This window comes from Dendrobates tinctorius, unplaced genomic scaffold (assembly GCF_039654945.1).
Source record: "Dendrobates tinctorius isolate UK_male_01 unplaced genomic scaffold, ASM3965494v1 ptg000152l, whole genome shotgun sequence".
Taxonomy (NCBI): domain Eukaryota; kingdom Metazoa; phylum Chordata; class Amphibia; order Anura; family Dendrobatidae; genus Dendrobates; species Dendrobates tinctorius.
The window spans coordinates 3,516,315-3,543,880 of NW_027361819.1; the positions used below are offsets into that span (position 1 = coordinate 3,516,315).

Genomic DNA, 27,566 nt, shown 5'->3' on the forward strand with positions numbered 1-27,566 from the left:
AACAATTCCATGAGTCGTTTATTTGCCACTTTATGTAGAAACGCATTAAAAACAGCAAAATGGAACAAAGGTAAAAAATAAATAAATACATGAATTCTGTTACTTAAGAAATACTCTTCCAGGGATTGGTTATCGGTTAATGGGGATGGGGCTTAGTTCCTGCTTCCCAAGAGGGGAATGCATGACGGTCGGGCGGATGGACTGCAGGACTTTCTGGGAGTCTACTTGTCCAGATGCCATCTGATTAAGAAGCTCGTCCACCTGAAAGACGCAAGAGATGGTTGTAAAGCGGAACAAAAATCTTTATGTAGTGAGCTCCCCCTTGTGGTGGCTGTATAAATCTGTATGTAGCGAGCTCCCCCTTGTGGTGGCTGTATAAATCTGTATGTAGCGAGCGCCCCCTTGTGGTGGCTGTATAAATCTGTATGTAGCGAGCGCCCCCTTGTGGTGGCTGTATAAATCTGTATGTAGCGAGCTCCCCCTTGTGGTGGCTGTATAAATCTGTATGTAGCGAGCTCCCCCTTGTGGTGGCTGTATAAATCTGTATGTAGCGAGCTCACCCTAGTGGTGGCTGTATAAATCTGTATGTAGTGAGCTCCCTCTAGAGGTGGCTGTATAAGTCTGTATGGAGTGAGCTCCCCCTAGTGGTGGCTGTATAAGTCTGTATGGAGTGCGCTCCCCCTAGTGGTGGCTGTATAAATCTGCATGTAGTGAGCTCCCTCTAGAGGTGGCTGTATAAATCTGTATGGAGTGAGCTCCCTCTAGAGATGGCTGTATAAATCTGTATGGAGTGAGCTCCCCCTAGTGGTGGCTGCATAAATCTGTATGGCGTGAGCACCCCCTAGTGGTGGCTGTATAAATCTGTATGTAGTTAGCTCCCCCTTGTGGTGGCTGTATAAATCTGTATGTAGTGAGCTCCCCCTTGTGGTGGCTGTATAAATCTGTATGTAGTGAGCTCCCCCTTGTGGTGGCTGTATAAATCTGTATGTAGTGAGCTCCCTCTAGTGGTGGCTGTATAAATATGTAGGTAGTGAGCTCCCCCTAGTGGTGACTATATATATCTATATGTAGTGAGCTCCCTCTAGAGGTGGCTGTATAAATCTGTATGGAGTGAGCTCCCTCTAGTGGTGGCTGTATAAATCTGTATGTAGTGAGCTCCCCCTAGTGGTGACTATATACATCTGTATGTAGTGAGCTCCCTCTAGAGGTGGCTGTATAAATCTGTATGTAGTGAGCTCCCTCAAGTGGTGGCTGTATAAATCTGCATGTACTGAGCTCCCTCTAGAGGTGGCTGTATAAATCTGCATGTAGTGAGCTCCCTCTAGAGGTGGCTGTATAAATCTGTATGGAGTGAGCTCCCTCTAGTGGTGGCTGTATAAATCTGTATGTAGTGAGCTCCCCCTAGTGGTGACTATATACATCTGTATGTAGTGAGCTCCCTCTAGAGGTGGCTGTATAAATCTGTATGTAGTGAGCTCCCTCTAGAGGTGGCTGTATAAATCTGTATGGAGTGAGCTCCCTCTAGTGGTGGCTGTATAAATCTGTATGGAGTGAGCTCCCTCTAGTGGTGGCTGTATAAATCTGTATGTAGTGAGCTCCCCCTAGTGGTGGCTGTATAAATCTGTATGGAGTGAGCACCCCCTAGTGGTGGCTGTATAAATCTGTATGGAGTGAGCACCCCCTAGTGGTGGCTGTATAAATCTGTATGGAGTGAGCTCCCCCTAGTGGTGGCTGTATAAATCTGTATGTAGTGAGCTCCCCCTAGAGGTGGCTGTATAAATCTGCATGTAGTGAGCTCCCTCTAGAGGTGGCTGTATAAATCTGTATGGAGTGAGCTCCCCCTAGTGGGCGCTGTATAAATCTGCATGTAGTGAGCTCCCCCTAGAGGTGGCTGTATAAATCTGCATGTAGTGAGCTCCCCCTAGAGGTGGCTGTATAAATCTGCATGTAGTGAGCTTCCTCTAGAGGTGGCTGTATAAATCTGTATGGAGTGAGCTCCCTCTAGAGGTGGCTGTATAAATCTGTATGGAGTGAGCTCCCCCTAGTGGTGGCTGTATAAATCTGCATGTAGTGAGCTCCCTCTAGAGGTAGCTGTATAAATCTGCATGTAGTGAGCTCCCTCTAGAGGTGGCTGTATAAATCTGCATGTAGTGAGCTCCCTCTAGAGGTGGCTGTATAAATCTGCATGTAGTGAGCTTCCATAGTGGTGGCTGTATAAATCTGTATGGAGTGAGCTCCCCCCAGTGGTGACTGTAGTGAGGCAGAATGTGGAGCAAAAATGTTCATCGCTTCGACAGACACGTATGAAGCTCAGACAGGAGTTGCCCCTTACCCTGCGGGCGTACTCTGGATCTTCTTGGGGGTGGAATCGTCCGGACTTGTTACGGGAGTGGCCCGCTCTGCAGACAGAGTAGACAAGCGGTGCAGGTGATGTGACTGCACCCACAGGGAGCAGGGGACAGAGCGGCACTCACCTCACAGCTCCGGACTTCTGCAGGCTGGTGTCAGGGCAGGATTTATCTGAAAGTAGAAATGAATGTTATTTCCTGTCCGAGCCCCCAGTGTACAAACAAAGCCAGGAGACCGCCCCGAGGACACGAAGACCCCCCGTTAGTACCCGAGAACCAGAAGTGTCAGTTATAAGAACATCGGCTCCAGCGCTGGAGACAAGTGATCAATTTTGGAGACATCGGGTTCGGCATTATCAGATACAAGCATTGATCATTATATAATATAAGCAGCAGCGCTGGACGCCCAGAACAACAGTCCCAATGGATCACAACCTAAGGAGGGGAGAAGCCCATCCATCCGTACTATTACCCTGTGAGGCAAAAGATTACCCCCCCCCATTAAGGCCTTTACTTCATTACTTCTTGTACTTCAGGGATATTACAGAATGAGACATCTGCCCCTATTGGCCCCGCAGTGTCAGCCCTCCCCGATTCCTGCTCTCTATTTATTGCCGTGCATTACTCTCTATACAGATAGCAGACCGGAGAGAGACCTGGGCGTGTACACAGAGAGCGGAGTGGGGGGACCCCCCGGGCATGTACACAGAGCGGAGCGGGGGGACCCCCCCAGGCGTGGACACAGAGCGGAGCGGGGGGACCCCCCAGGCGTGGACACAGAGCGGAGCGGGGGGACCCCCCAGGCGTGGACACAGAGAGCGGAGTGGGGTGGGGGGCCCAGGCGTGTATAAGGAGAGCGGAGAGGGGCCCAGGCGTGTATACAGAGAGCGGAGCGGGGTGGGGGGCCCAGGCGTGTATACAGAGAGCGGAGCAGGGTGGGGGGCCCATGCATATATACAGAGTGTGGAGCGGGGGGCCCAGGTGTGTATACAGAGAGCAGAGCCCGGGTGTGTATACAGAGAGTGGAGTGGAGGGGCCCAGGCATGTATACAGAGAGCGGAGCGGGGTGGGGGCCCAGGCGTGTATACAGAGAGTGGAGCGGGGGACCCAGGTGTGTATACAGAGAGCAGAGCCCGGGTGTGTATACAGAGAGTGGAGTGGGGGGCCCAAGCGTGTATACAAAGAGCGGAGCGGGGTGGGGGCCCCATGCATATATACAGAGAGCGGAGCGGGGGGGCCAAGGTGTGTATACAGAGAGCAGAGCCCGGACGTGTATACAGAGAGCAGAGCGGGTGGCCCAGGCGTGTATACAGAGAGCGGAGTGGGGGGCCTGGGCGTGTACACAGAGAGGAGCGGGGGGGCCCGGGCGTGTATACAGAGAGCGAAGCGGGGGGCCCGGGCGTGTATACAGAGAGCGGAGCGGGGGGCCCAGGCGTGTATACAGAGAGAGGAGCGGGGGGGGACCAGGCGTGTATACAGAGAGCGGAGCGGGGGGGACCAGGCGTGTATACAGAGAGCGGAGCGAGGGGGAGGACCAGGCTTGTATACAGAGAGCGGAGCGGGGGGGACCAGGCGTGTATACAGAGAGCGGAGCGGGGGGGACCAGGCGTGTATACAGAGAGCGGAGCGGGGGGCCCGGGCGTGTATACAGAGAGCGGAATGGGAGGCCCAGGCGTGTATACAGAGAGCGAAGCGGGTGGCCCAGGCGTGTATACAGAGAGCGGAGTGGGGGGCCTGGGCGTGTACACAGAGAGGAGCGGGGGGGCCCAGGCGTGTTTACAGAGAGCGGAGTGGGGGGCCTGGGCGTGTATACATAGAGAGGAGCGGGGGGGCCCGGGCGTGTATACAGAGAGCGAAGCGGGGGGCCCGGGCGTGTATACAGAGAGAGGAGCGGGGGGCCCGGGCGTGTATACAGAGAGAGGAGCGGGGGGGGACCAGGCGTGTATACAGAGAGCGGAGCGAGGGGGAGGACCAGGCTTGTATACAGAGAGCGGAGCGAGGGGGAGGACCAGGCTTGTATACAGAGAGCGGAGCGGGGGGGACCAGGCGTGTATACAGAGAGCGGAATGGGAGGCCCAGGCGTGTATACAGAGAGCGAAGCGGGGGGCCCGGGCGTGTATACAGAGAGCGGAGCGGGGGGCCCAGGCGTGTATACAGAGAGCGGAGCGGGGTGGGGGGCCCAGGCGTGCATACAGAGAGCGGAGCCCGGGTGTGTATACAGAGAGTGGAGTGGGGGGCCCAGGCGTGTATACAGAGAGCGGAGTGGGGGGCCCAGGCGTGTATACAGAGAGCGGAGTGGGGGGCCCAGGTGTGTATACAGAGAGCGGACTGGGGGGCCCAGGCGTGTATACAGAGAGCGGAGTGGGGGGCCCAGGCGTGTATACAGAGAGCGGAGCGGGGTGGGGGGCCCAGGCGTGCATACAGAGAGCGGAGCGGGGTGGGGGGCCCAGGCGTGTATACAGAGAGCGGAGCGGGGTGGGGGGCCCAGGCGTGTATACAGAGAGCGGAGTGGGGAGCCCGGGCGTGTATACAGAGAGCGGAGCGGGGTGGGGGGCCCAGGCGTGTATACAGAGAGCAGAGCCCAGGCGAGTATACAGAGAGCAGAGCGGGGTGGGGGGCCCAGGCGTGTATACAGAGAGCGGAGCGGGGTGGGGGGCCCAGGCGTGTATACAGAGAGTGGAGTGGGGAGCCCGGGCGTGTATACAGAGAGCAGAGCGGGGTGGGGGGCCCAGGCGTGTATACAGAGAGCGGAGCGGGGGGGGCCCAGGCGTGTATACAGAGAGCGGAGCGGGGGGGCCCAGGCGTGTATACAGAGAGCGGAGCGGGGGGGGCCCAGGCGTGTATACAGAGAGCGGAGCGGGGGGGGCCCAGGCGTGTATACAGAGAGCGGAGCGGGGGGGGCCCAGGCGTGTATACAGAGAGCGGAGCGGGGTGGGGGGCCCAGGCGTGTATACAGAGAGCGGAATGGGGGCCCAGGCGTGTATACAGAGAGCGGAGCGGGGTGGGGGGCCCAGGCGTGCATACAGAGAGCAGAGCCCGGGTGTGTATACAGAGAGTGGAGTGGGGGGCCCAGGCGTGTATACAGAGAGCGGAGTGGGGGGCCCAGGCGTGTATACAGAGAGCGGAGTGGGGGGCCCAGGCGTGTATACAGAGAGCGGAGTGGGGGGCCCAGGCGTGTATACAGAGAGCGGAGCGGGGTGGGGGGCCCAGGCGTGTATACAGAGAGTGGAGCGGGGCCATCGGGGGCCGGTACCTTGCTGCACTGACTTCTGCTGCAGACGGTCGTCTTTCTCCTGGTTTCTGTAACAGACAAGCACAGAGCGGTCACAATACGAGGCGACGTGGCTCTCTAAGGCTAGTTTCACATTTGCTTTTCAGGGCGCAGCGGCGGCCTGCGCACGGCCGCCGCGGCCTGCGCACGGCCGCCGCGGCCTGCGCACGGCCGCCGCTAAGCCCCACCCTCTCCAATAGCTCCGCCTCCGGGCGCATGACGCTGCTTGCATCCCCTATCTTTATCACTGAGGACGCAGGCCGTGCGCAGTATGCGCTTGGCGGCGCCTGCGTCCTTTTGACGGTGCGCCGAGCGCAACCAAATTGCAACAGGTTGCATTTGGCGCTGGTCGGTGCACCGTCAAAAGGACGCAGGCGCCGCCAAACGCATACTGCGCACGGCCTGCGTCCTCAGTGATAAAGATAGGGGATGCAAGCAGCGTCATGCGCCCGGAGGCGGAGCTATTGGAGGGGGCGCGACAGGGGGCGGGGCTTAGCGGCAGCCGTGCACAGCCCGACGCTGCGGCCATAAACGCAAATGTGAAACTAGCCGAACCCTCCATTATCGCTCTAGTCGGAGATCTCACTCGCTGTCAGTGAATGGAAGCTCTGCAGAGATTAAACACATTTCCCTTGCACTGATACACTGTAACAGACGGTCCGGAGGTGCTGTGGCCTGGATGCCGTCGTAGTGACCAATGACCTTCTGACAGCAAAACGTAACGGTGACCACTCTCTGCTCATTCTTCTCGACCTTTCTGCAGCTTTCGACACTGTTGACCATCCTCTCCTACTCTCTAGGCTCCAGTCACTAGGCATTAAGGACACTGCTCTCTCCTGGTTCTCTTCCTATCTCTCTGACCGCTCCTTCAGTGTTCTGTTCTCTGGCTCCACTTCATCTCTTCCTCTTGCTGTCGGGGTACCTCAGGGCTCAGTCCTTGGCCCCCTTCTCTTCTCTCTCTACACGGCACCAATTGGACAGACCATCAGCAGATTTGGCTTTCAGTACCATCTTTATGCTGATGACACACAACTATACACGTCATCCCCCGACCTTACCCCCGCTGTACTACAGAACGCCACTGACTGTCTGTCCGCAGTCTCCAACATCATGTCCGCTCTCTATCTGAAACTCAACCTCTCCAAAACTGAACTTCTTCTGCTCCCGCCGTCTACTAACCTCCCTAAACCTGACATTTCCCTCTCCGTGGGTGGTACCACAATAACACCCCGGCAGCAGGTGCGCTGTCTGGGGATTATGTTTGACACCAATCTCTCCTTCACATCCCATATACAATCTCTTGCCCGCTCTTGCCGCTTACACCTAAAGAACATCTCTAGAATCCGCCCTCTTCTCACCATGGAAACAACAAAAACCCTCACTGTAGCATTGATCCACTCCCGCCTGGATTACTGCAACGCTCTATTAATTGGCCTCCCCGTTACTCGACTATCCCCTCTCCAGTCCATACTTAATGCAGCAGCCAGGATCGTCCATCTGGGTAATCGGTACTCGGACACGTCCGCTCTTCGCCAGTCCTTACATTGGCTGCCCATTCATTACAGGGTACAATTCAAAGTACTTGTTCTCACCCACAAAGCTCTCCACAGTGCGGCACCCCCTTACATCTCCTCCCTCATTTCTGTCTATTGGCCTAACCGACCGCTGCGCTCTGCAAACGACTTTCGACTAACCTCTGCACTAATCCGTACCTCCCACTCCCGACTCCAAGACTTCTCCCGCGCTGCTCCTATCCTCTGGAATGCTCTACCCCAAGACATCAGGATTATGCACAATTTGCATAGTTTCAGACGCTCCCTCTAAGCACATTTGTTCACGTTGTTACTTATGACTGTTGTGTTTGGAACTGTTAAACTGTAAAACGCTGCGGAATATGTTGGCGCCATAGAAACATTACTATTATCGCTCTGCACTCGGCCGCCGCTCACCTGGACGCGCACTCTGCACAGATGAGGTTGTCGCTGAGCCCCGGGGGGGTGGGCGTGGAGGACGGAGCGAGGTGCAGAGGGACGTACGAGCCGCGGGCGGTCACACAGGCGCGGCCACAGCGCAGAGCCAGCGGGTGCCAGACGGTGATGGTCAGCTCCTGGCCATGGATCACACACCAGCCCCGGACCCCTGCAACACAACACGGGAAACCCCATTATTCTTTCACCAATTCTTACATTTTAGTTTCTAGAAAAACTGGGAGACAATGAATAGAAACATGGCGGACGGATGATATTACACGGGTCATGTGACACTGCATGTAATAAATAAGTCACGTGACGAGAAACCCCGCGCGCACAGCACGTTCAGCGTCACTAACGACATCCCCCTGCGTTACCACAGCAACGGCTCTGCCATCGCACTGCTGACGACACGCTGCACGCTGATTGGCTGCCGTTACCTAGTCAGAGGGGGAAGTGGACAGGAGGAGGGGGGTGCTGGGTGGGGAAAACGCGATTAATTGGTTGATCACAGACACGTGACCCTGAGAATGTGTTAACCCGCGCAGTGCTGGGAAGGCGCCCACCACAGGTAAAAGCTATTGGAGGGTCTCACCTGCCGACTCTTCCTGTGTCCCGACCTGTGTGTCCGGTAGAGGCGTCCGCGGAGACTTCTGTGCAAGAAACGTCACATTCACACACAACACAGGGTGGGAGAAACGGGGGGAGAGAGAGAAACGGGGGGCTCCACCCGAGGAGAGAGAGAAACGGGGGGCTCCACCCGGAGAGAGAGAGAGAAACGGGGGGCTCCACCCGGAGAGAGAGAGAGAGAAACGGGGGGCTCCACCCGAGGAGAGAGAGAAACGGGGGGCTCCACCCGGAGAGAGAGAGAGAAACGGGGGGCTCCACCCGGAGAGAGAGAGAGAGAAACGGGGGGCTCCACCCGAGGAGAGAGAGAGAGAAACGGGGGGCTCCACCCGAGGAGAGAGAGAGAGAGAAACGGGGGGCTCCACCCGGAGAGAGAGAGAGAGAAACGGGGGGCTCCACCCGGAGAGAGAGAGAGAGAAACGGGGGGCTCCACCCGAGGAGAGAGAGAGAGAAACGGGGGGCTCCACCCGAGGAGAGAGAGAAACGGGGGGCTCCACCCGAGGAGAGAGAGAAACGGGGGGCTCCACCCGGAGAGAGAGAGAGAGAAACGGGGGGCTCCACCCGAGGAGAGAGAGAGAGAAACGGGGGGCTCCACCCGAGGAGAGAGAGAGAGAGAGAGAGAGAAACGGGGGGCTCCACCCGGAGAGAGAGAGAGAGAAACGGGGGGCTCCACCCGAGGAGAGAGAGAGAGAAACAGGGGGCTCCACCCGGAGAGAGAGAGAGAGAAACGGGGGGCTCCACCCGAGGAGAGAGAGAGAGAAACGGGGGGCTCCACCCAAGGAGAGAGAGAGAGAGAGAGAAACGGGGGGCTCCACCCGGAGAGAGAGAGAAACGGGGGGCTCCACCCGAGGAGAGAGAGAAACGGGGGGCTCCACCCGAGGAGAGAGAGAAACGGGGGGCTCCACCCGAGGAGAGAGAGAGAGAGAGAGAAACGGGGGGCTCCACCCGAGGAGAGCGAGAGAGAGAAACGGGGGGCTCCACCCGAGGAGAGCGAGAGAGAGAAACGGGGGGCTCCACCCGAGGAGAGCGAGAGAGAGAAACGGGGGGCTCCACCCGAGGAGAGCGAGAGAGAGAAACGGGGGGCTCCACCCGAGGAGAGCGAGAAACGGGGGGCTCCACCCGAGGAGAGCGAGAAACGGGGGGCTCCACCCGAGGAGAGCGAGAAACGGGGGGCTCCACCCGAGGAGAGCGAGAAACGGGGGGCTCCACCCGAGGAGAGCGAGAAACGGGGGGCTCCACCCGAGGAGAGCGAGAAACGGGGGGCTCCACCCGAGGAGAGCGAGAAACGGGGGGCTCCACCCGAGGAGAGCGAGAAACAGGGGGCTCCACCCGAGGAGAGCGAGAAACGGGGGGCTCCACCCGAGGAGAGCGAGAAACGGGGGGCTCCACCCGAGGAGAGCGAGAAACGGGGGGCTCCACCCGAGGAGAGCGAGAAACGGGGGGCTCCACCCGAGGAGAGCGAGAAACGGGGGGCTCCACCCGAGGAGAGCGAGAAACGGGGGGCTCCACCCGAGGAGAGCGAGAGAGAGAGAAACGGGGGGGCTCCACCCGAGGAGAGCGAGAGAGAGAAACGGGGGGGCTCCACCCGAGGAGAGCGAGAGAGAGAAACGGGGGGGCTCCACCCGAGGAGAGCGAGAGAGAGAAACGGGGGGGCTCCACCCGAGGAGAGCGAGAGAGAGAAACGGGGGGGCTCCACCCGAGGAGAGCGAGAGAGAGAAACGGGGGGGCTCCACCCGAGGAGAGCGAGAGAGAGAAACGGGGGGGCTCCACCCGAGGAGAGCGAGAGAGAGAAACGGGGGGGCTCCACCCGAGGAGAGAGAGAAACGGGGGGCTCCACCCGAGGAGAGCAAGAGAGAGAAACGGGGGGGCTCCACCCGAGGAGAGCGAGAGAGAGAAACGGGGGGGCTCCACCCGAGGAGAGCGAGAGAGAGAGAAACGGGGGGGCTCCACCCGGAGAGAGAGAAACGGGGGGCTCCACCCGGAGAGAGAGAAACGGAGGGCTCCACCCGAGGGGAGAGAGAGAGAGAGAGAAACGGGGGGCTCCACCCGAGGAGAGAGCGAGAGAGAGAAACGGGGGGCTCCACCCGAGGAGAGAGCGAGAGAGAGAAACGGGGGGCTCCACCCGAGGAGAGAGCGAGAGAGAGAAACGGGGGGCACCACCCGAGGAGAGAGCGAGAGAGAGAAACGGGGGGCACCACCCGAGGAGAGAGCGAGAGAGAGAAACGGGGGGCTCCACCCGAGGAGAGAGAGAGAAACGGGGGAGCTCCACCCGAGGAGAGAGCGAGAGAGAGAAACGGGGGGCTCCACCCGAGGAGAGAGAGAGAAACGGGGGGGCTCCACCCGAGGAGAGAGAGAGAAACGGGGGAGCTCCACCCGAGGAGAGAGAGAGAGAAAAACGGGGGGCTCCACCCAAGGAGAGAGAGAGAGAAACGGGGGGCTCCACCCAAGGAGAGAGAGAGAGAAACGGGGGGCTCCACCCAAGGAGAGAGAGAGAGAAACGGGGGGCTCCACCCGAGGGGGGAGAGAGAGAAACGGGGGGCTCCACCCGAGGAGAGCGAGAGAGAGAGAAACGGGGGGCTCCACCCGAGGAGAGAGAGAGAAACGGGGGGCTCCACCCGAGGAGAGAGAGAGAAACGGGGGGCTCCACCCGAGGAGAGCGAGAGAGAGAAACGGGGGGCTCCACCCGAGGGGGGAGAGAGAGAAACGGGGGGCTCCACCCGAGGAGAGAGAGAGAGAAACGGGGGGCACCACCCGAGGAGAGAGCGAGAGAGAGAAACGGGGGGCTCCACCCGAGGAGAGAGAGAGAAACGGGGGGGCTCCACCCGAGGAGAGAGAGAGAAACGGGGGAGCTCCACCCGAGGAGAGAGAGAGAAACGGGGGGCTCCACCCAAGGAGAGAGAGAGAAACGGGGGGCTCCACCCAAGGAGAGAGAGAGAAACGGGGGGCTCCACCCGAGGGGGGAGAGAGAGAGAAACGGGGGGCTCCACCCGAGGGGGGAGAGAGAGAGAAACGGGGGGGCTCCACCCGAGGAGAGCGAGAGAGAGAGAAACGGGGGGCTCCACCCGAGGAGAGCGAGAAACGGGGGGCTCCACCCGAGGAGAGCGAGAAACGGGGGGCTCCACCCGAGGAGAGCGAGAAACGGGGGGCTCCACCCGAGGAGAGCGAGAAACGGGGGGCTCCACCCGAGGGGGGAGAGAGAGAAACGGGGGGCTCCACCCGAGGGGGGAGAGAGAGAGAAACGGGGGGCTCCACCCGAGGAGAGAGAGAAACGGGGGGCTCCACCCGAGGGGGGAGAGAAAGAAACGGGGGGCTCCACCCGAGGAGAGAGAGAAACGGGGGGCTCCACCCGGAGAGAGAGAGAGAAACGGGGGGCTCCACCCGGAGAGAGAGAGAGAAACGGGGGGCTCCACCCGAGGAGAGAGAGAGAGAGAAACGGGGGGTCCACCCGAGGAGAGCGAGAGAGAGAGAAACGGGGGGTCCACCCGAGGGGAGCGAGAGAGAAACGGGGGGCTCCACCCGAGGAGAGAGAGAAACGGGGGGCTCCACCCGAGGAGAGAGAGAAACGGGGGGCTCCACCCGAGGAGAGAGAGAGAAACGGGGGGCTCCACCCGAGGAGAGAGAGAGAGAAACGGGGGGGCTCCACCCGAGAAGAGAGAGAGAGAGAGAGAAACGGGGGGGCTCCACCCGAGAAGAGAGAGAGAGAAACGGGGGCTCCACCCGAGGGGAGAGAGAGAGAGAGAGAGAGAAACGGGGGCTCCACCCGAGGGGAGAGAGAGAGAGAAACGGGGGCTCCACCCGAGGGGAGAGAGAGAGAGAAACGGGGGCTCCACCCGAGGGGAGAGAGAGAGAGAAACGGGGGCTCCACCCGAGGGGAGAGAGAAACGGGGGGCTCCACCCGAGGAGAGAGAGAAACGGGGGGCTCCACCCGAGGAGAGAGAGAGAGAGAGAAACGGGGGCTCCACCCGGGGAGAGAGAGAGAAACGAGGGGGCTCCACCCGAGGAGAGAGAGAGAGAAACCGGGGGGCTCCACCCGGGGTGAGAGAGCTTGGGGAGTGCACATTTACTCACCTGGCTGCTGCTCCCCCCTTTCTTTAAGTGTTCTTGCAGCCTCTGGATGAGATCTGTGTTCTGCAGGGAGGAAAGTGATAAGTTGTGGGGGGCGCAGCCGATGCGGAGGCGGGAATCACATGACCTTGTGTTGGGGGGTACACAGGCACAGTTAGAGCGGACCACCGTTTCCTCTTCCATTATGCAGTTCCCAGTTTCTATGACCGCCCATCTGTGAGCCACATAACGTCGCCGTCGGCCCAGGACCTCCCCCGCGGGGCGCTGCGCCCATCCACCGCCAGCTTTACCTCCACCTCTTGGGAACGGTGGACATTAACCATTTTGGGGGGTCAGTAGTTTTTTTTTTTGCCCTCAAAACTCAAACCTTTGACCCCGCACAGTTCAGGCTCACCCCGCGTCCCCTCACCTTTCCTGCACCTTTCAGGCCCAGTTTCTTGCAGTATTGCTGCAGCTGCGCCCTCTTCAGAAGATGCAGGGCGGACGGGGTTAACTCCAGCGCCAGATCCGGAATCTTCTGCTGACGCTTCGGCATGATGGTGGCTATAGGGAGCGGGGGACTACAAGTCACAGGATAACCCACACAAATGGCAGCCCCTTACCAGACCGGCCTCCGACCCAACAATGCGGCTCAGCCCTGGGGGAGGGGGAGGCGCAGCGTCTTCTTATTAATTCACTTAATTAGTAGCAGCCAATTGGATTCATAGGTCACTAAAGGGTTAATCAACAAGTCAGACCTGGGGTCACCCTGCAGGATCGATTAGTGATGTCTGCCCTGTATGGACTGTACATGTGTGCGCCCCCCGCAGGATGGATTAATAATGTCTGCCCTGTATGGACTGTACATGTGTGCGCCCCCCCCCCCAGGATGGATTAGTGATGTCTTCCCTGTATGGACTGTACATGTGTGCCCCCCCCCGCAGGATGGATTAGTACTGTCTGCCCTGTATGGACTGTACATGTGTGCCCCCCCCCCCCGCAGGATGGATTAGTGATGTCTGCCCTGTATGGACTGTACATGTGCGCCCCCCCCCCGCAGGATGGATTAGTGATGTCTGCCCTGTACGGACTGTACATGTGTGCGCCCCCCCCCCGCAGGATGGATTAGTGATGTCTGCCCTGTATGGACTGTACATGTGTGCGCCCCCCCCCCCCCGCAGGATGGATTAGTGATGTCTGCCCTGTATGGACTGTACATGTGTGCGCCCCCCCCCCGCAGGATGGATTAGTGATGTCTGCCCTGTACGGACTGTACATGTGTGCCCCCCCCCCCCGCAGGATGGATTAGTGATGTCTGCCCTGTATGGACTGTACATGTGTGCGCCCCCCCCCCCGCAGGATGGATTAGTGATGTCTGCCCTGTATGGACTGTACATGTGTGCGCCCCCCCCCCCCCGCAGGATGGATTAGTGATGTCTGCCCTGTATGGACTGTACATGTGTGCGCCCCCCCCCCCCCGCAGGATGGATTAGTGATGTCTGCCCTGTATGGACTGTACATGTGTGCGCCCCCCCCCCCCCCCGCAGGATGGATTAGTGATGTCTGCCCTGTATGGACTGTACATGTGTGCCCCCCCCGCAGGATGGATTAGTGATGTCTGCCCTGTACGGACTGTACATGTGTGCGCCCCCCCCGCAGGATGGATTAGTGATGTCTGCCCTGTACGGACTGGACATGTGTGCGCCCCCCCCGCAGGATGGATTAGTGATGTCTGCCCTGTATGGACTGTACATGTGTGCGCCCCCCCCCCCGCAGGATGGATTAGTGATGTCTGCCCCGTATGGACTGTACATGTGTGCCCCCCCCCGCAGGATGGATTAGTGATGTCTGCCCTGTATGGACTGTACATGTGCGCCCCCCCCCCCCCCCCGCAGGATGGATTAGTGATGTCTGCCCTGTATGGACTGTACATGTGTGCCCCCCCCGCAGGATGGATTAGTGATGTCTGCCCTGTATGGACTGTACATGTGCGCCCCCCCGCAGGATGGATTAGTGATGTCTGCCCTGTACGGACTGTACATGTGTGCGCCCCCCCCCCCCCCGCAGGATGGATTAGTGATGTCTGCCCTGTATGGACTGTACATGTGTGTGCCCCCCCCCCCGCAGGATGGATTAGTGATGTCTGCCCTGTATGGACTGTACATGTGCGCCCCCCCCCGCAGGATGGATTAGTGATGTCTGCCCTGTATGGACTGTACATGTGCGCCCCCCCCCCCCCCGCAGGATGGATTAGTGATGTCTGCCCTGTATGGACTGTACATGTGTGCGCCCCCCCCCGCAGGATGGATTAGTAATGTCTGCCCTGTATGGACTTTACATGTGTGTGCCCCAACCCGCAGGATGGATTAGTAATGTCTGCCCTATATGGACTGTACATGTGTGCGCCCCCCGCAGGGTGGATTAGTGATGTCTGCCCTGTATGGACTGTGCATGTGTGCCCCCCCCCCCCCCCGCAGGATGGATTAGTAATGTCTGCCCTGTATGGACTGTACACGTGTGTGCCCCAACCCGCAGGATGGATTAGTAATGTCTGCCCTGTATGGACTGTACATGTGTGCGCCCCCCGCAGGATGGATTAGTGATGTCTGCCCTGTATGGACTGTGCATGTGTGCGCCTCCCGCAGGATGGATTAGTGATGTCTGCCCTGTATGGACTGTACATGTGTGCCCCCCCCCCCCGCAGGATGGATTAGTAATGTCTGCCCTGTATGTACTGTACATGTGTGCCCCCCCCCGCAGGATGGATTAGTAATGTCTCCCCTGTATGGACTGTACATGTGTCCCCCCCCCCCCGCAGGATGGATTAGTAATGTCTGCCCTGTATGGACTGTACATGTGTGCGCCCCCCGCAGGATAGATTAGTGATGTCTGCCCTGTATGGACTGTACATGTGTGCGCCCCCCCGCAGGATGGATTAGTGATGTCTGCCCTGTATTGACTGTACATGTGCGTGCCCCCCCCCGCAGGATGGATTAGTAATGTCTGCCCTGTATGGACTGTATGAACTGTACATGTGTGCGCCCCCCGCAGGATGGATTAGTGATGTCTGCCCTGTATGGACTGTACATGTGTGCCTCCCCCGCAGGATGGATTAGCAATGTCTGCCCTGTATGGACTGTACATGTGGGCCCCCCCCCCCGCAGGATGGATTAGTGATGTCTGCCCTGTATGGACTGTACATGTGTGCCCCCCCCCGCAGGATGGATTAGTGATGTCTGCCCTGTATGGACTGTACATGTGCGCCCCCCCCGCAGGATGGATTAGTGATGTCTGCCCTGTATGGACTGTACATGTGTGCCCCCCCCCCGCAGGATGGATTAGTAATGTCTGCCCTGTATGGACTGTATGGACTGTACATGTGTGCCCCCCCCGCAGGATGGATTAGTAATGTCTGCCCTATATGGACTGTACATGTGTGCGCCCCCTGCAGGATGGATTAGTGATGTCTGCCCTGTATGGACTGTACATGTGTGCGCCCCCCGCAGGATGGATTAGTGATGTCTGCCCTGTGTTGACTGTACATGTGCGTGCCCCCCCCGCAGGATGGATTAGTAATGTCTGCCCTGTATGGACTGTACATGTGTGCGCCCCCCGCAGGATGGATTAGTGATGTCTGCCCTGTATGCACTGTACATGTGTGCCTCCCCCCCGCAGGATGGATTAGTAATGTCTGCCCTGTATGGACTGTACATGTGTGCCCCCCCCCGCAGGATGGATTAGTGATGTCTGCCCTGTATGCACTGTACATGTGTGCCTCCCCCGCAGGATGGATTAGTAATGTCTGCCCTGTATGGACTGTACATGTGTGCCTCCCCCCCCCCCCCGCAGGATGGATTAGTAATGTCTGCCCTGTATGGACTGTACATGTGTGCTCCCCTCGCAGGATGGATTAGTGATGTCTGCCCTGTATGGACTGTACATGTGTGCCTCCCCCGCAGGATGGATTAGTAATGTCTGCCCTGTATGGACTGTACATGTGTGCCTCCCCCCCCCCCCCCGCAGGATGGATTAGTAATGTCTGCCCTGTATGGACTGTACATGTGTGCGCCCCTCGCAGGATGGATTAGTAATGTCTGCCCTGTATGGACTGTACATGTGTGCCTCCCCCCGCAGGATGGATTAGTAATGTCTGCCCTGTATGGACTGTACATGTGTGCGCCCCCCCGCAGGATGGATTAGTGATGTCTGCCCTGTATGCACTGTACATGTGTGCCTCCCCTGCAGGATGGATTAGTAATGTCTGCCCTGTATGGACTGTACATGTGTGCCTCCCCCCCCCGCAGGATGGATTAGTAATGTCTGCCCTGTATGGACTGTACATGTGTGCGCCCCTCGCAGGATGGATTAGTAATGTCTGCCCTGTATGGACTGTACATGTGTGCCTCCCCCCCCCCCCCGCAGGATGGATTAGTAATGTCTGCCCTGTATGGACTGTACATGTGTGCGCCCCCCGCAGGATGGATTAGTGATGTCTGCCCTGTATGCACTGTACATGTGTGCCTCCCCCGCAGGATGGATTAGTAATGTCTGCCCTGCATGGACTGTACATGTGTGCCTCCCCCCCGCAGGATGGATTAGTAATGTCTGCCCTGTATGGACTGTACATGTTTGCCCCCCCCCCCGCAGGATGGATTAGTGATGTCTGCCCTGTATGGACTGTGCATGTGTGCGCCTCCCGCAGGATGGATTAGTGATGTCTGCCCTGTATGGACTGTACATGTGCGTGCCCCCCCCCCCGCAGGATGGATTAGTAATGTCTGCCCTGTATGGACTGTACATGTCTGCGCCCCCCCCGCAGGATGGATTAGTGATGTTTGCCCTGTATGGACTGTACATGTGTGCCTCCCCCGCAGGATGGATTAGTAATGTCTGCCCTGTATGGACTGTACATGTGTGCGCCCCTCGCAGGATGGATTAGTGATGTCTGCCCTGTATGGACTGTACATGTGTGCCCCCCCCCCCCCCGCAGGATGGATTAGTAATGTCTGCCCTGTATGGACTGTACATGTGTGCCCCCCCCCGCAGGATGGATTAGTAATGTCTGCCCTGTATGGACTGTACATGTATGTGCCCCCCCCCCCCGCAGGATGGATTAGTAATGTCTGCCCTGTATGGACTGTACATGTGTGCGCCCCCCGCAGGATGGATTAGTAATGTCTGCCCTGTATTGACTGTACATGTGCGTGCCCCCCCCCCGCAGGATGGATTAGTAATGTCTGCCCTGTATGGACTGTTCATGTGTGCACCCCCCGCAGGATGGATTAGTGATGTCTGCCCTGTATGGACTGTACATGTGTGCCTCCCCCGCAGGATGGATTAGTGATGTCTGCCCTGTATGGACTGTACATGTGTGCCTCCCCCCGCAGGATGGATTAGTAATGTCTGCCCTGTATGGACCGTACATGTGTGTGACCCCCCCAAGGGTGGATTAGTAATGTCTGCGCTGTATGGACTGTACATGTGTGCCTCCCCCGCAGAATGGATTAATAATGTCTGCCCTGTATGGACTGTACATGTGTGCCCCCCGCAGGATGGATTAGTAATGTCTGCCCTGCATGGACTGTACATGTGTGCGCCCCCCCCCCCCGCAGGATGGATTAGTGATGTCTGCCCTGTATGGACTGTACATGTGCGTGCCCCCCCCCCGCAGGATGGATTAGTAATGTCTGCCCTGTATGGACTGTACATGTGTGTGCCTCCCGCAGGATGGATTAGTGATGTCTGCCCTGTATGGACTGTACATGTGCGTGCCCCCCCCCCCCCCGCAGGATGGATTAGTAATGTCTGCCCTGTATGGACTGTACATGTGTGCCCCCCCCCGCAGGATGGATTAGTAATGTCTGCCCTGTATGGACTGTACATGTATGTGCCCCCCCCCCCCCGCAGGATGGATTAGTAATGTCTGCCCTGTATGGACTGTACATGTGTGCGCCCCCCGCAGGATGGATTAGTAATGTCTGCCCTGTATTGACTGTACATGTGCGTGCCCCCCCCGCAGGATGGATTAGTAATGTCTGCCCTGTATGGACTGTTCATGTGTGCACCCCCCGCAGGATGGATTAGTGATGTCTGCCCTGTATGGACTGTACATGTGTGCCTCCCCCGCAGGATGGATTAGTGATGTCTGCCCTGTATGGACTGTACATGTGTGCCTCCCCCCGCAGGATGGATTAGTAATGTCTGCCCTGTATGGACCGTACATGTGTGTGACCCCCCCAAGGGTGGATTAGTAATGTCTGCGCTGTATGGACTGTACATGTGTGCCTCCCCCGCAGAATGGATTAATAATGTCTGCCCTGTATGGACTGTACATGTGTGCCCCCCGCAGGATGGATTAGTAATGTCTGCCCTGCATGGACTGTACATGTGTGCGCCCCCCCCCCCCGCAGGATGGATTAGTGATGTCTGCCCTGTATGGACTGTACATGTGCGTGCCCCCCCCCCCCGCAGGATGGATTAGTAATGTCTGCCCTGTATGGACTGTACATGTGTGTGCCTCCCGCAGGATGGATTAGTGATGTCTGCCCTGTATGGACTGTACATGTGCGTGCCCCCCCCCCCCGCAGGATGGATTAGTAATGTCTGCCCTGTATGGACTGTACATGTGTGCGCCCCCCCCCGCAGGATGGATTAGTGTTGTCTGCCCTGTATGGACTGTACATGTGTGCGCCCCCCGCAGGATGGATTAGTGATGTCTGCCCTGTATGGACTGTACATGTGTGCCTCCCCCGCAGGATGGATTAGTGATGTCTGCCCTGTATGGACTGTACATGTGTGCCCCCCCCCCGCAGGATGGATTAGTAATGTCTGCCCTGTATGGACTGTACACGTGTGCCCCCCCCGCAGGATGGATTAGTAATGTCTGCCCTGTATGGACTGTACATGTATGTTCCCCCCCCCAGGATGGATTAGTAATGTCTGCCCTGTATGGACTGTACATGTGTGCGCCCCCCGCAGGATGGATTAGTAATATCTGCCCTGTATGGACTGTACATGTGTGTGCCCCCCCCCCCGCAGGATGGATTAGTAATGTCTGCCCTGTATGGACTGTACATGTGTGTGCCCCCCCCCGCAGGATGGATTAGTAATGTCTGCCCTGTATTGACTGTACATGTGTGCCTCCCCCGCAGGATGGATTAGTAATGTCTGCCCTGTATGGACTGTATGGACTGTACATGTGTGCGCCCCCCCCCCGCAGGATGGATTAGTAATGTCTGCCCTGTATGGACTGTACATGTGTGCGCCCCCCGCAGGATGGATTAGTAATATCTGCCCTGTATGGAGTGTATGGACTGTACATGTGTGCGCCCCCCTCAGGATGGATTAGTAATGTCTGCCCTGTATGGACTGTATGGACTGTACATGTGTGCCTCCCCCGCAGGATGGATTAGTGATGTCTGCCCTGTATGGACTGTACATGTGTGCCTCCCCCCGCAGGATGGATTAGTAATGTCTGCCCTGTATGGACCGTACATGTGTGTGACCCCCCCAAGGGTGGATTAGTAATGTCTGCGCTGTATGGACTGTACATGTGTGCCTCCCCCGCAGAATGGATTAATAATGTCTGCCCTGTATGGACTGTACATGTGTGCCCCCCGCAGGATGGATTAGTAATGTCTGCCCTGCATGGACTGTACATGTGTGCGCCCCCCCCCCGCAGGATGGATTAGTGATGTCTGCCCTGTATGGACTGTACATGTGCGTGCCCCCCCCCCGCAGGATGGATTAGTAATGTCTGCCCTGTATGGACTGTACATGTGTGTGCCTCCCGCAGGATGGATTAGTGATGTCTGCCCTGTATGGACTGTACATGTGCGTGCCCCCCCCCCCCCGCAGGATGGATTAGTAATGTCTGCCCTGTATGGACTGTACATGTGTGCGCCCCCCCCCGCAGGATGGATTAGTGTTGTCTGCCCTGTATGGACTGTACATGTGTGCGCCCCCCGCAGGATGGATTAGTGATGTCTGCCCTGTATGGACTGTACATGTGTGCCTCCCCCGCAGGATGGATTAGTGATGTCTGCCCTGTATGGACTGTACATGTGTGCCCCACCCCCGCAGGATGGATTAGTAATGTCTGCCCTGTATGGACTGTACACGTGTGCCCCCCCCGCAGGATGGATTAGTAATGTCTGCCCTGTATGGACTGTACATGTATGTGCCCCCCCCCAGGATGGATTAGTAATGTCTGCCCTGTATGGACTGTACATGTGTGCGCCCCCCGCAGGATGGATTAGTAATATCTGCCCTGTATGGACTGTACATGTGTGCTCCCCCCCGCAGGATGGATTAGTAATATCTGCCCTGTATGGACTGTACATGTGTGCGCCCCCCCCGCAGGATGGATTAGTAATGTCTGCCCTGTATGAACTGTATGGACTGTACATGTGTGCTCCCCCCGCAGGATGGATTAGTAATGTCTGCACTGTATGGACTGTACATGTGTGCTCCCCCCGCAGGATGGATTAGTAATATCTGCCCTGCATGGACTGTACATGTGTGTGCCCCCCCCCCCCCGCAGGATGGATTAGTAATGTCTGCCCTGTATTGACTGTACATGTGCGTGCTCCCCCCCGCAGGATGGATTAGTAATGTCTGCCCTGTATGGACTGTACATGTGTGCGCCCCCGCAGGATGGATTAGTGATGTCTGCCCTGTATGGACTGTACATGTGTGCCTCCCCCGCAGGATGGATTAGTAATGTCTGCCCTGTATGGACTGTACATGTGTGCGCCCCTCGCAGGATGGATTAGTGATGTCTGCCCTGTATGGACTGTACATGTGTGCCTCCCCCGCAGGATGGATTTGTGATGTCTGCCCTGTATGGACTGTACATGTGTGCCTCCCCCGCAGGATGGATTAGTAATGTCTGCCCTGTATGGACTGTACATGTGTGCCCCCCCCCGCAGGATGGATTAGTAATGTCTGCCCTGTATGGACTGTACATGTGTGCCCCCCCCGCAGTTTGGATTAGTAATGTCTGCCCTGTATGGACTGTACATGTGTTCCCCCCCCCGCAGGATGGATTAGTAATGTCTGCCCTGTATGGACTGTACATGTGTGCCCCCCCCCCCCGCAGGATGGATTAGTAATGTCTGCCCTGTATGGACTGTACATGTGTGCCCCCCCCCGCAGTTTGGATTAGTAATGTCTGCCCTGTATGGACTGTACATGTGTTCCCCCCCCGCAGGATGGATTAGTAATGTCTGCCCTGTATGGACTGTACATGTGTGCCCCCCCCGCAGGATGGATTAGTAATGTCTGCCCTGTATGGACTGTACATGTGTGCCTCCCCCCCCCCCCCCGCAGGATGGATTAGTAATGTCTGCCCTGTATGGACTGTACATGTGTGCGCCCCCCGCAGGATGGATTAGTGATGTCTGCCCTGTATGGACTGTACATGTGTGCCCCCCCCCCCCCGCAGGATGGATTAGTAATGTCTGCCCTGTATGGACTGTACATCTGTGCCCCCCCCCGCAGGATGGATTAGTGATGTCTGCCCCGTATGGACTGTACATGTGTGCCCCCCCCCCCGCAGGATGGATTAGTAATGTCTGCCCCGTATGGACTGTACATGTGTGCCCCCCCCCCCGCAGGATGGATTAGTGATGTCTGCCCTGTATGGACTGTACATGTGTGCCCCCACCCCAGCAGGATGGATTAGTGATGTCTGCCCTGTATGGACTGTACATGTGTGCCCCCCCCCGCAGGATGGATTAGTGATGTCTGCCCTGTATGGACTACATGTGTGCCCCCCCCCCCCGCAGGATGGATTAGTGATGTCTGCCCTGTATGGACTGTACATGTGTGCCCCCACCCCAGCAGGATGGATTAGTAATGTCTGCCCTGTATGGACTGTACATGTGTGCCCCCCCCCCCCCGCAGGATGGATTAGTAATGTCTGCCCTGTATGGACTGTACATGTGTGCCCCCCCCCCGCAGGATGGGTTAGTAATGTCTGCCCTGTATGGACTGTACATGTGTGCCCCCCCCCGCAGGATGGATTAGTAATATCTGCCCTGTATGGACTGTACATGTGTGCCCCACCCCGCAGGATGGATTAGTAATGTCTGCCCTGTATGGACTGTACATTTGTGCCCCCCCCGCAGGATGGATTAGTACTGTCTGCCCTGTATGGACTGTACATGTGTGCCCCCCCCCCCCGCAGGATGGATTAGTAAGGTCTGCCCTGTATGGACTGTACATGTGTGCCCCCCCCCCCCGCAGGATGGATTAGTAATGACTGCCCTGTATGGACTGTACATGTGTGCCCCCCCCCCGCAGGATGGATTAGTAATGTCTGCCCTGTATGGTCTGTACATGTGTGCCCCCCCCCGCAGGATGGATTAGTAATGTCTGCCCTGTATGGACTGTACATGTGTGCCCCCCCCCCCCGCAGAATGGATTAGTAATGACTGCCCTGTATGGACTGTACACGTGTGCGCCCCCCCCCGCAGGATGGATTAGTAATGTCTGCCCTGTATGGACTGTACATGTGTGCCCCCCCCCCGCAGGATGGATTAGTAATGTCTGCCCTGTATGGACTGTACATTTGTGCCCCCCCCCGCAGGATGGATTAGTACTGTCTGCCCTGTATGGACTGTACATGTATGCCCCCCCCCCCGCAGGATGGGTTAGTAATGTCTGCCCTGTATGGACTGTACATGTGTGCCCCCCCCCCCCCGCAGGATGGATTAGTAATGACTGCCCTGTATGGACTGTACATGTGTGCCCCCCCCCCGCAGGATGGATTAGTAATGTCTGCCCTGTATGGACTGTACATGTGTGCCCCCCCCCCGCAGGATGGATTACTAATGTCTGCCCTGTATGGACTGTACATGTGTGCCCCCCCCCCCGCAGGATGGATTAGTAATGTGTGCCCTGTATGGACTGTACATGTGTGCCCTCCCCGCAGGATGGATTAGTAATGTCTGCCCTGTATGGACTGTACATGTGTGCCCCCCCCCGCAGGATGGATTAGTAATGTCTGCCCTGTATGGACTGTACATGTGTGCCCCCCCCCCCCCCCGCAGGATGGATTAGTAATGACTGCCCTGTATGGACTGTACATGTGTGCCCCCCCCGCAGGATGGATTAGTAATGTCTGCCCTGTATGGACTGTACATGTGTGCCCCCCCCCGCAGGATGGATTAGTAATGACTGCCCTGTATGGACTGTACATGTGTGCTCCCCCCGCAGGATGGATTAGTGATGTCTGCCCTGTATGGACTGTACATGTGTGCCCCCCCCCCCACAGGATGGATTAGTAATGACTGCCCTGTATGGACTGTACATGTGTGCCCCCACCCCCGCAGGATGGATTAGTAATGTCTGCCCTGTATGGACTGTACATGTGTGCCCCCCCCCCCCGCAGGATGGATTAGTAATGACTGCCCTGTATGGACTGTACATGTGTGCCCCCCCGCAGGATGGATTAGTAATGTCTGCCCTGTATGGACTGTACATGTGTGCCCCCCCCCCCGCAGGATGGATTAGTAATGACTGCCCTGTATGGACTGTACATGTGTGCCCCCCCCCGCAGGATGGATTAGTAATGACTGCCCTGTATGGACTGTACATGTGTGCCCCCCCCCCCGCAGGATGGATTAGTAATGACTGCCCTGTATGGACTGTACATGTGTGCCCCCACCCCCGCAGGATGGATTAGTAATGTCTGCCCTGTATGGACTGTACATTTGTGCCCCCCCCCCGCAGGATGGATTAGTAATGACTGCCCTGTATGGACTGTACATGTGTGCCCCCCCCCGCAGGATGGATTAGTAATGTCTGCCCTGTATGGACTGTACATGTGTGCCCCCCCCGCAGGATGGATTAGTAATGTCTGCCCTGTATGGACTGTACACGTGTGCCCCCCCCCCCCCGCAGGATGGATTAGTAATGTCTGCCCTGTATGGACTGTACATGTGTGCCCCCACCCCCGCAGGATGGATTAGTAATGTCTGCCCTGTATGGACTGTACATTTGTGCCCCCCCCCGCAGGATGGATTAGTAATGACTGCCCTGTATGGACTGTACATGTGTGCCCCCCCCGCAGGATGGATTAGTAATGTCTGCCCTGTATGGACTGTACATGTGTGCCCCCACCCCCGCAGGATGGATTAGTAATGTCTGCCCTGTATGGACTGTACATGTGTTCCCCCCCCCCCCCCCCCCGCCGGATGGATTAGTAATGTCTGCCCTGTATGCACTGTACATGTGTGCCCCCCCCCCGCAGGATGGATTAGTAATGACTGCCCTGTATGGACTGTACATGTGTGCCCCCCCCCGCAGGATGGATTAGTAATGACTGCCCTGTATGGACTGTACATGTGTGCCCCCCCCCCCGCAGGATGGATTAGTAATGACTGCCCTGTATGGACTGTACATGTGTGCCCCCACCCCCGCAGGATGGATTAGTAATGTCTGCCCTGTATGGACTGTACATTTGTGCCCCCCCCCCGCAGGATGGATTAGTAATGACTGCCCTGTATGGACTGTACATGTGTGCCCCCCCCCCGCAGGATGGATTAGTAATGTCTGCCCTGTATGGACTGTACATGTGTGCCCCCCCCGCAGGATGGATTAGTAATGTCTGCCCTGTATGGACTGTACACGTGTGCCCCCCCCCCCCCGCAGGATGGATTAGTAATGTCTGCCCTGTATGGACTGTACATGTGTGCCCCCACCCCCGCAGGATGGATTAGTAATGTCTGCCCTGTATGGACTGTACATTTGTGCCCCCCCCCGCAGGATGGATTAGTAATGACTGCCCTGTATGGACTGTACATGTGTGCCCCCCCCGCAGGATGGATTAGTAATGTCTGCCCTGTATGGACTGTACATGTGTGCCCCCACCCCCGCAGGATGGATTAGTAATGTCTGCCCTGTATGGACTGTACATGTGTTCCCCCCCCCCCCCCCCCCGCCGGATGGATTAGTAATGTCTGCCCTGTATGCACTGTACATGTGTGCCCCCCCCCCGCAGGATGGATTAGTAATGTCTGCCCTGTATGGACTGTACATGTGTGCCCCCCCCCGCAGGATGGATTAGTAATGTCTGCCCTGTATGCACTGTACATGTGTGCCCCCCCCGCAGGATGGATTAGTAATGTCTGCCCTGTATGGACTGTACATGTGTGCCCCCCCCGCAGGATGGATTAGTAATGACTGCCCTGTATGCACTGTACATGTGTGCTCCCCCCGCCGGATGGATTAGTAATGTCTGCCCTGTACGGACTGTACATGTGTGCCCCCCCCCCCGCAGGATGGATTAGTAATGACTGCCCTGTATGGACTGTACATGTGTGCGCCCCCCCCCGCAGGATGGATTAGTAATGTCTGCCCTGTATGGACTGTACATGTGTGCCCCCACCCCCGCAGGATGGATTAGTAATGACTGCCCTGTATGGACTGTACATGTGTGCCCCCACCCCCGCAGGATGGATTAGTAATGTCTGCCCTGTATGGACTGTACATGTGTGCCCCCACCCCCGCAGGATGGATTAGTAATGACTGCCCTGTATGGACTGTACATGTGTGCCCCCCCCCGCAGGATGGTTTAGTAATGACTGCCCTGTATGCACTGTACATGTGTGCCCCCCCCCCCGCAGGATGGATTAGTAATGACTGCCCTGTATGGACTGTACATGTGTGCGCCCCCTGATGTCCCATCATCCTCCTGGGCTCGGTGCCCCCAGCACTGATCGCGTCGGTTTCTTCCCCTGCACTTTCCATTTTCAGTCTGGATTTGTCGCCGTGGAAACACGAATAAGCCGATGACATCCGAGAGATGGCGCCGGATTGGCCGATTACTGTGTCTGTGATGATGTCATAAATCTTTGCTCCTCTCCCGCCCCCCGCTGACGTCACAGTCACCGGAAGAGCCGCTACCTGCCAGGTGAAGGGGCCGCCGGGGCGCGATGCTCTGCAGAGGGAGCGACGCTCTGAAGGACGAGACACAGTGAGAGGTGACAGGGAGGGGGAAGACGTCAGAGGCATGGGAAGGGTTAACAGGCAGGAGGCGCTGCAGCCCCGCGGCTCTCCACTCCTCTCCAGTGCAGCAGCTGAAGCGTTAACGGAAGCCGCTCACAGCTCCTGGCATGAATATGTATAGCAGTGAGGGGGCATCATGTGTCTGTGCGGCTGCACGCCCCCCTCACACCCTGCATCATCCTCTCCGCAGAGCAGCACATAAAGCCGGAGGAGCCGCGCACCCAGCACCCGACACACATTGCACCCGGCACCCACTGCACCCGACACACACACTGCACCCGGCACCCGCTCTACCCAGCAACCACTGCACCCAGCAACCACTGCACCCGGCACCCACTGCACCCGGCACCCGACACACGCTGCACCCAGCACACGCTGCACCCGACACACACTGCACCCGACACCCGCTGCACCCGGCACCTGCTGCACCCGGCACCCAGCCAAAATGAGACAGTACCAGGAAGGTAAGACACAGAAGACAGCTGCCATGTTGTGGTGTACTCTGCCAGCCTGTTTCAAGCCCCGAACCATCAATTCTGCCCATATACACCGCCCCCTGCCATCAGTGCCACCCATATACACCGCCCCTTGTCAGTACCACCTATACACCGCTCCCTGCTGTCAGTGCCACCCATCTACACCGCCCCCTGCCGTCAGTGCCACCCATCTACACCGCCCCCTGCCGTCAGTGCCACCTCTATACACCGCCCCCTGCTGTCAGTGTCACCTATATACACCGCCCCTGCTGTCAGTGTCACTTGTATACACCGCCCGGTACCAGAGGAATAGTATTGGCAATCCTTATACTAGACACTTCATGTACGCTGGTTGTGTTTCTGCATGGCATGGACGCCCCGGCCGGCAGCGCGTCACATGTAGTGGCATCCATGTGACACTGAGGACAGTGTCGGTGAGTCACCCGCTGCTTCCTTCGCCGCCGGCCTCTGATTCACTGCATGACTCGCGGGTCCTTCATACCTCGCTGCCACCTTGACCCACAGTCGCCAGTGCCCAAAACCTGCACACATGGCGCTCGCCGGGCCGGATCACCGCCATCAACCTGACCTTCGCCCCACAATCTGCTCGCCGATCCCTTTTGTCTGGAGATCAGGCCTCGGATGTTCTGCTCCATCACAGTCCACATCTCTGCTCGCTGGCAGTGAATTCTTGTTAGTATCGGACCTTGCTTTGACTAATCGCTGGATACATTGTGACAAACCCTCTGCTGTGTGTGGCATTAGGTCTGTTTGGGCCTCCGCAGTTTGGGGGTCTCTGAGCGCTTTTGTTTTGTGC

General features: G+C 57.8%; 2 protein-coding genes across 6 annotated transcripts in view; one reads left to right on the plus strand and one right to left on the minus strand.

The window, feature by feature from the left end:
* LOC141050770 (uncharacterized) lies at positions 1 to 12,932 on the minus strand. The gene is made up of 8 exons (XM_073547414.1): positions 12,691 to 12,932; positions 12,285 to 12,344; positions 8,185 to 8,242; positions 7,569 to 7,758; positions 5,602 to 5,648; positions 2,475 to 2,520; positions 2,333 to 2,399; positions 1 to 261 (listed from the first exon to the last, which is right to left on the minus strand). Exons 1-8 carry the CDS (start codon positions 12,814 to 12,816, stop codon positions 130 to 132), a joined length of 726 nt encoding a protein of 241 aa, XP_073403515.1. The 5' UTR covers positions 12,817 to 12,932; the 3' UTR covers positions 1 to 129.
* DUSP14 (dual specificity phosphatase 14) overlaps positions 8,065 to 27,566 on the plus strand; it is a 21,625-nt gene continuing 2,123 nt past the window's right edge. Inside the window, exon 1 of one of the 5 annotated variants that reach the window (XM_073547420.1) lies at positions 8,065 to 8,160. The gene's annotated coding sequence lies outside the window, so the exon portion shown is untranslated. The other 4 variants (XM_073547421.1, XM_073547417.1, XM_073547419.1 and 1 more) reach the window with 4 other exon arrangements.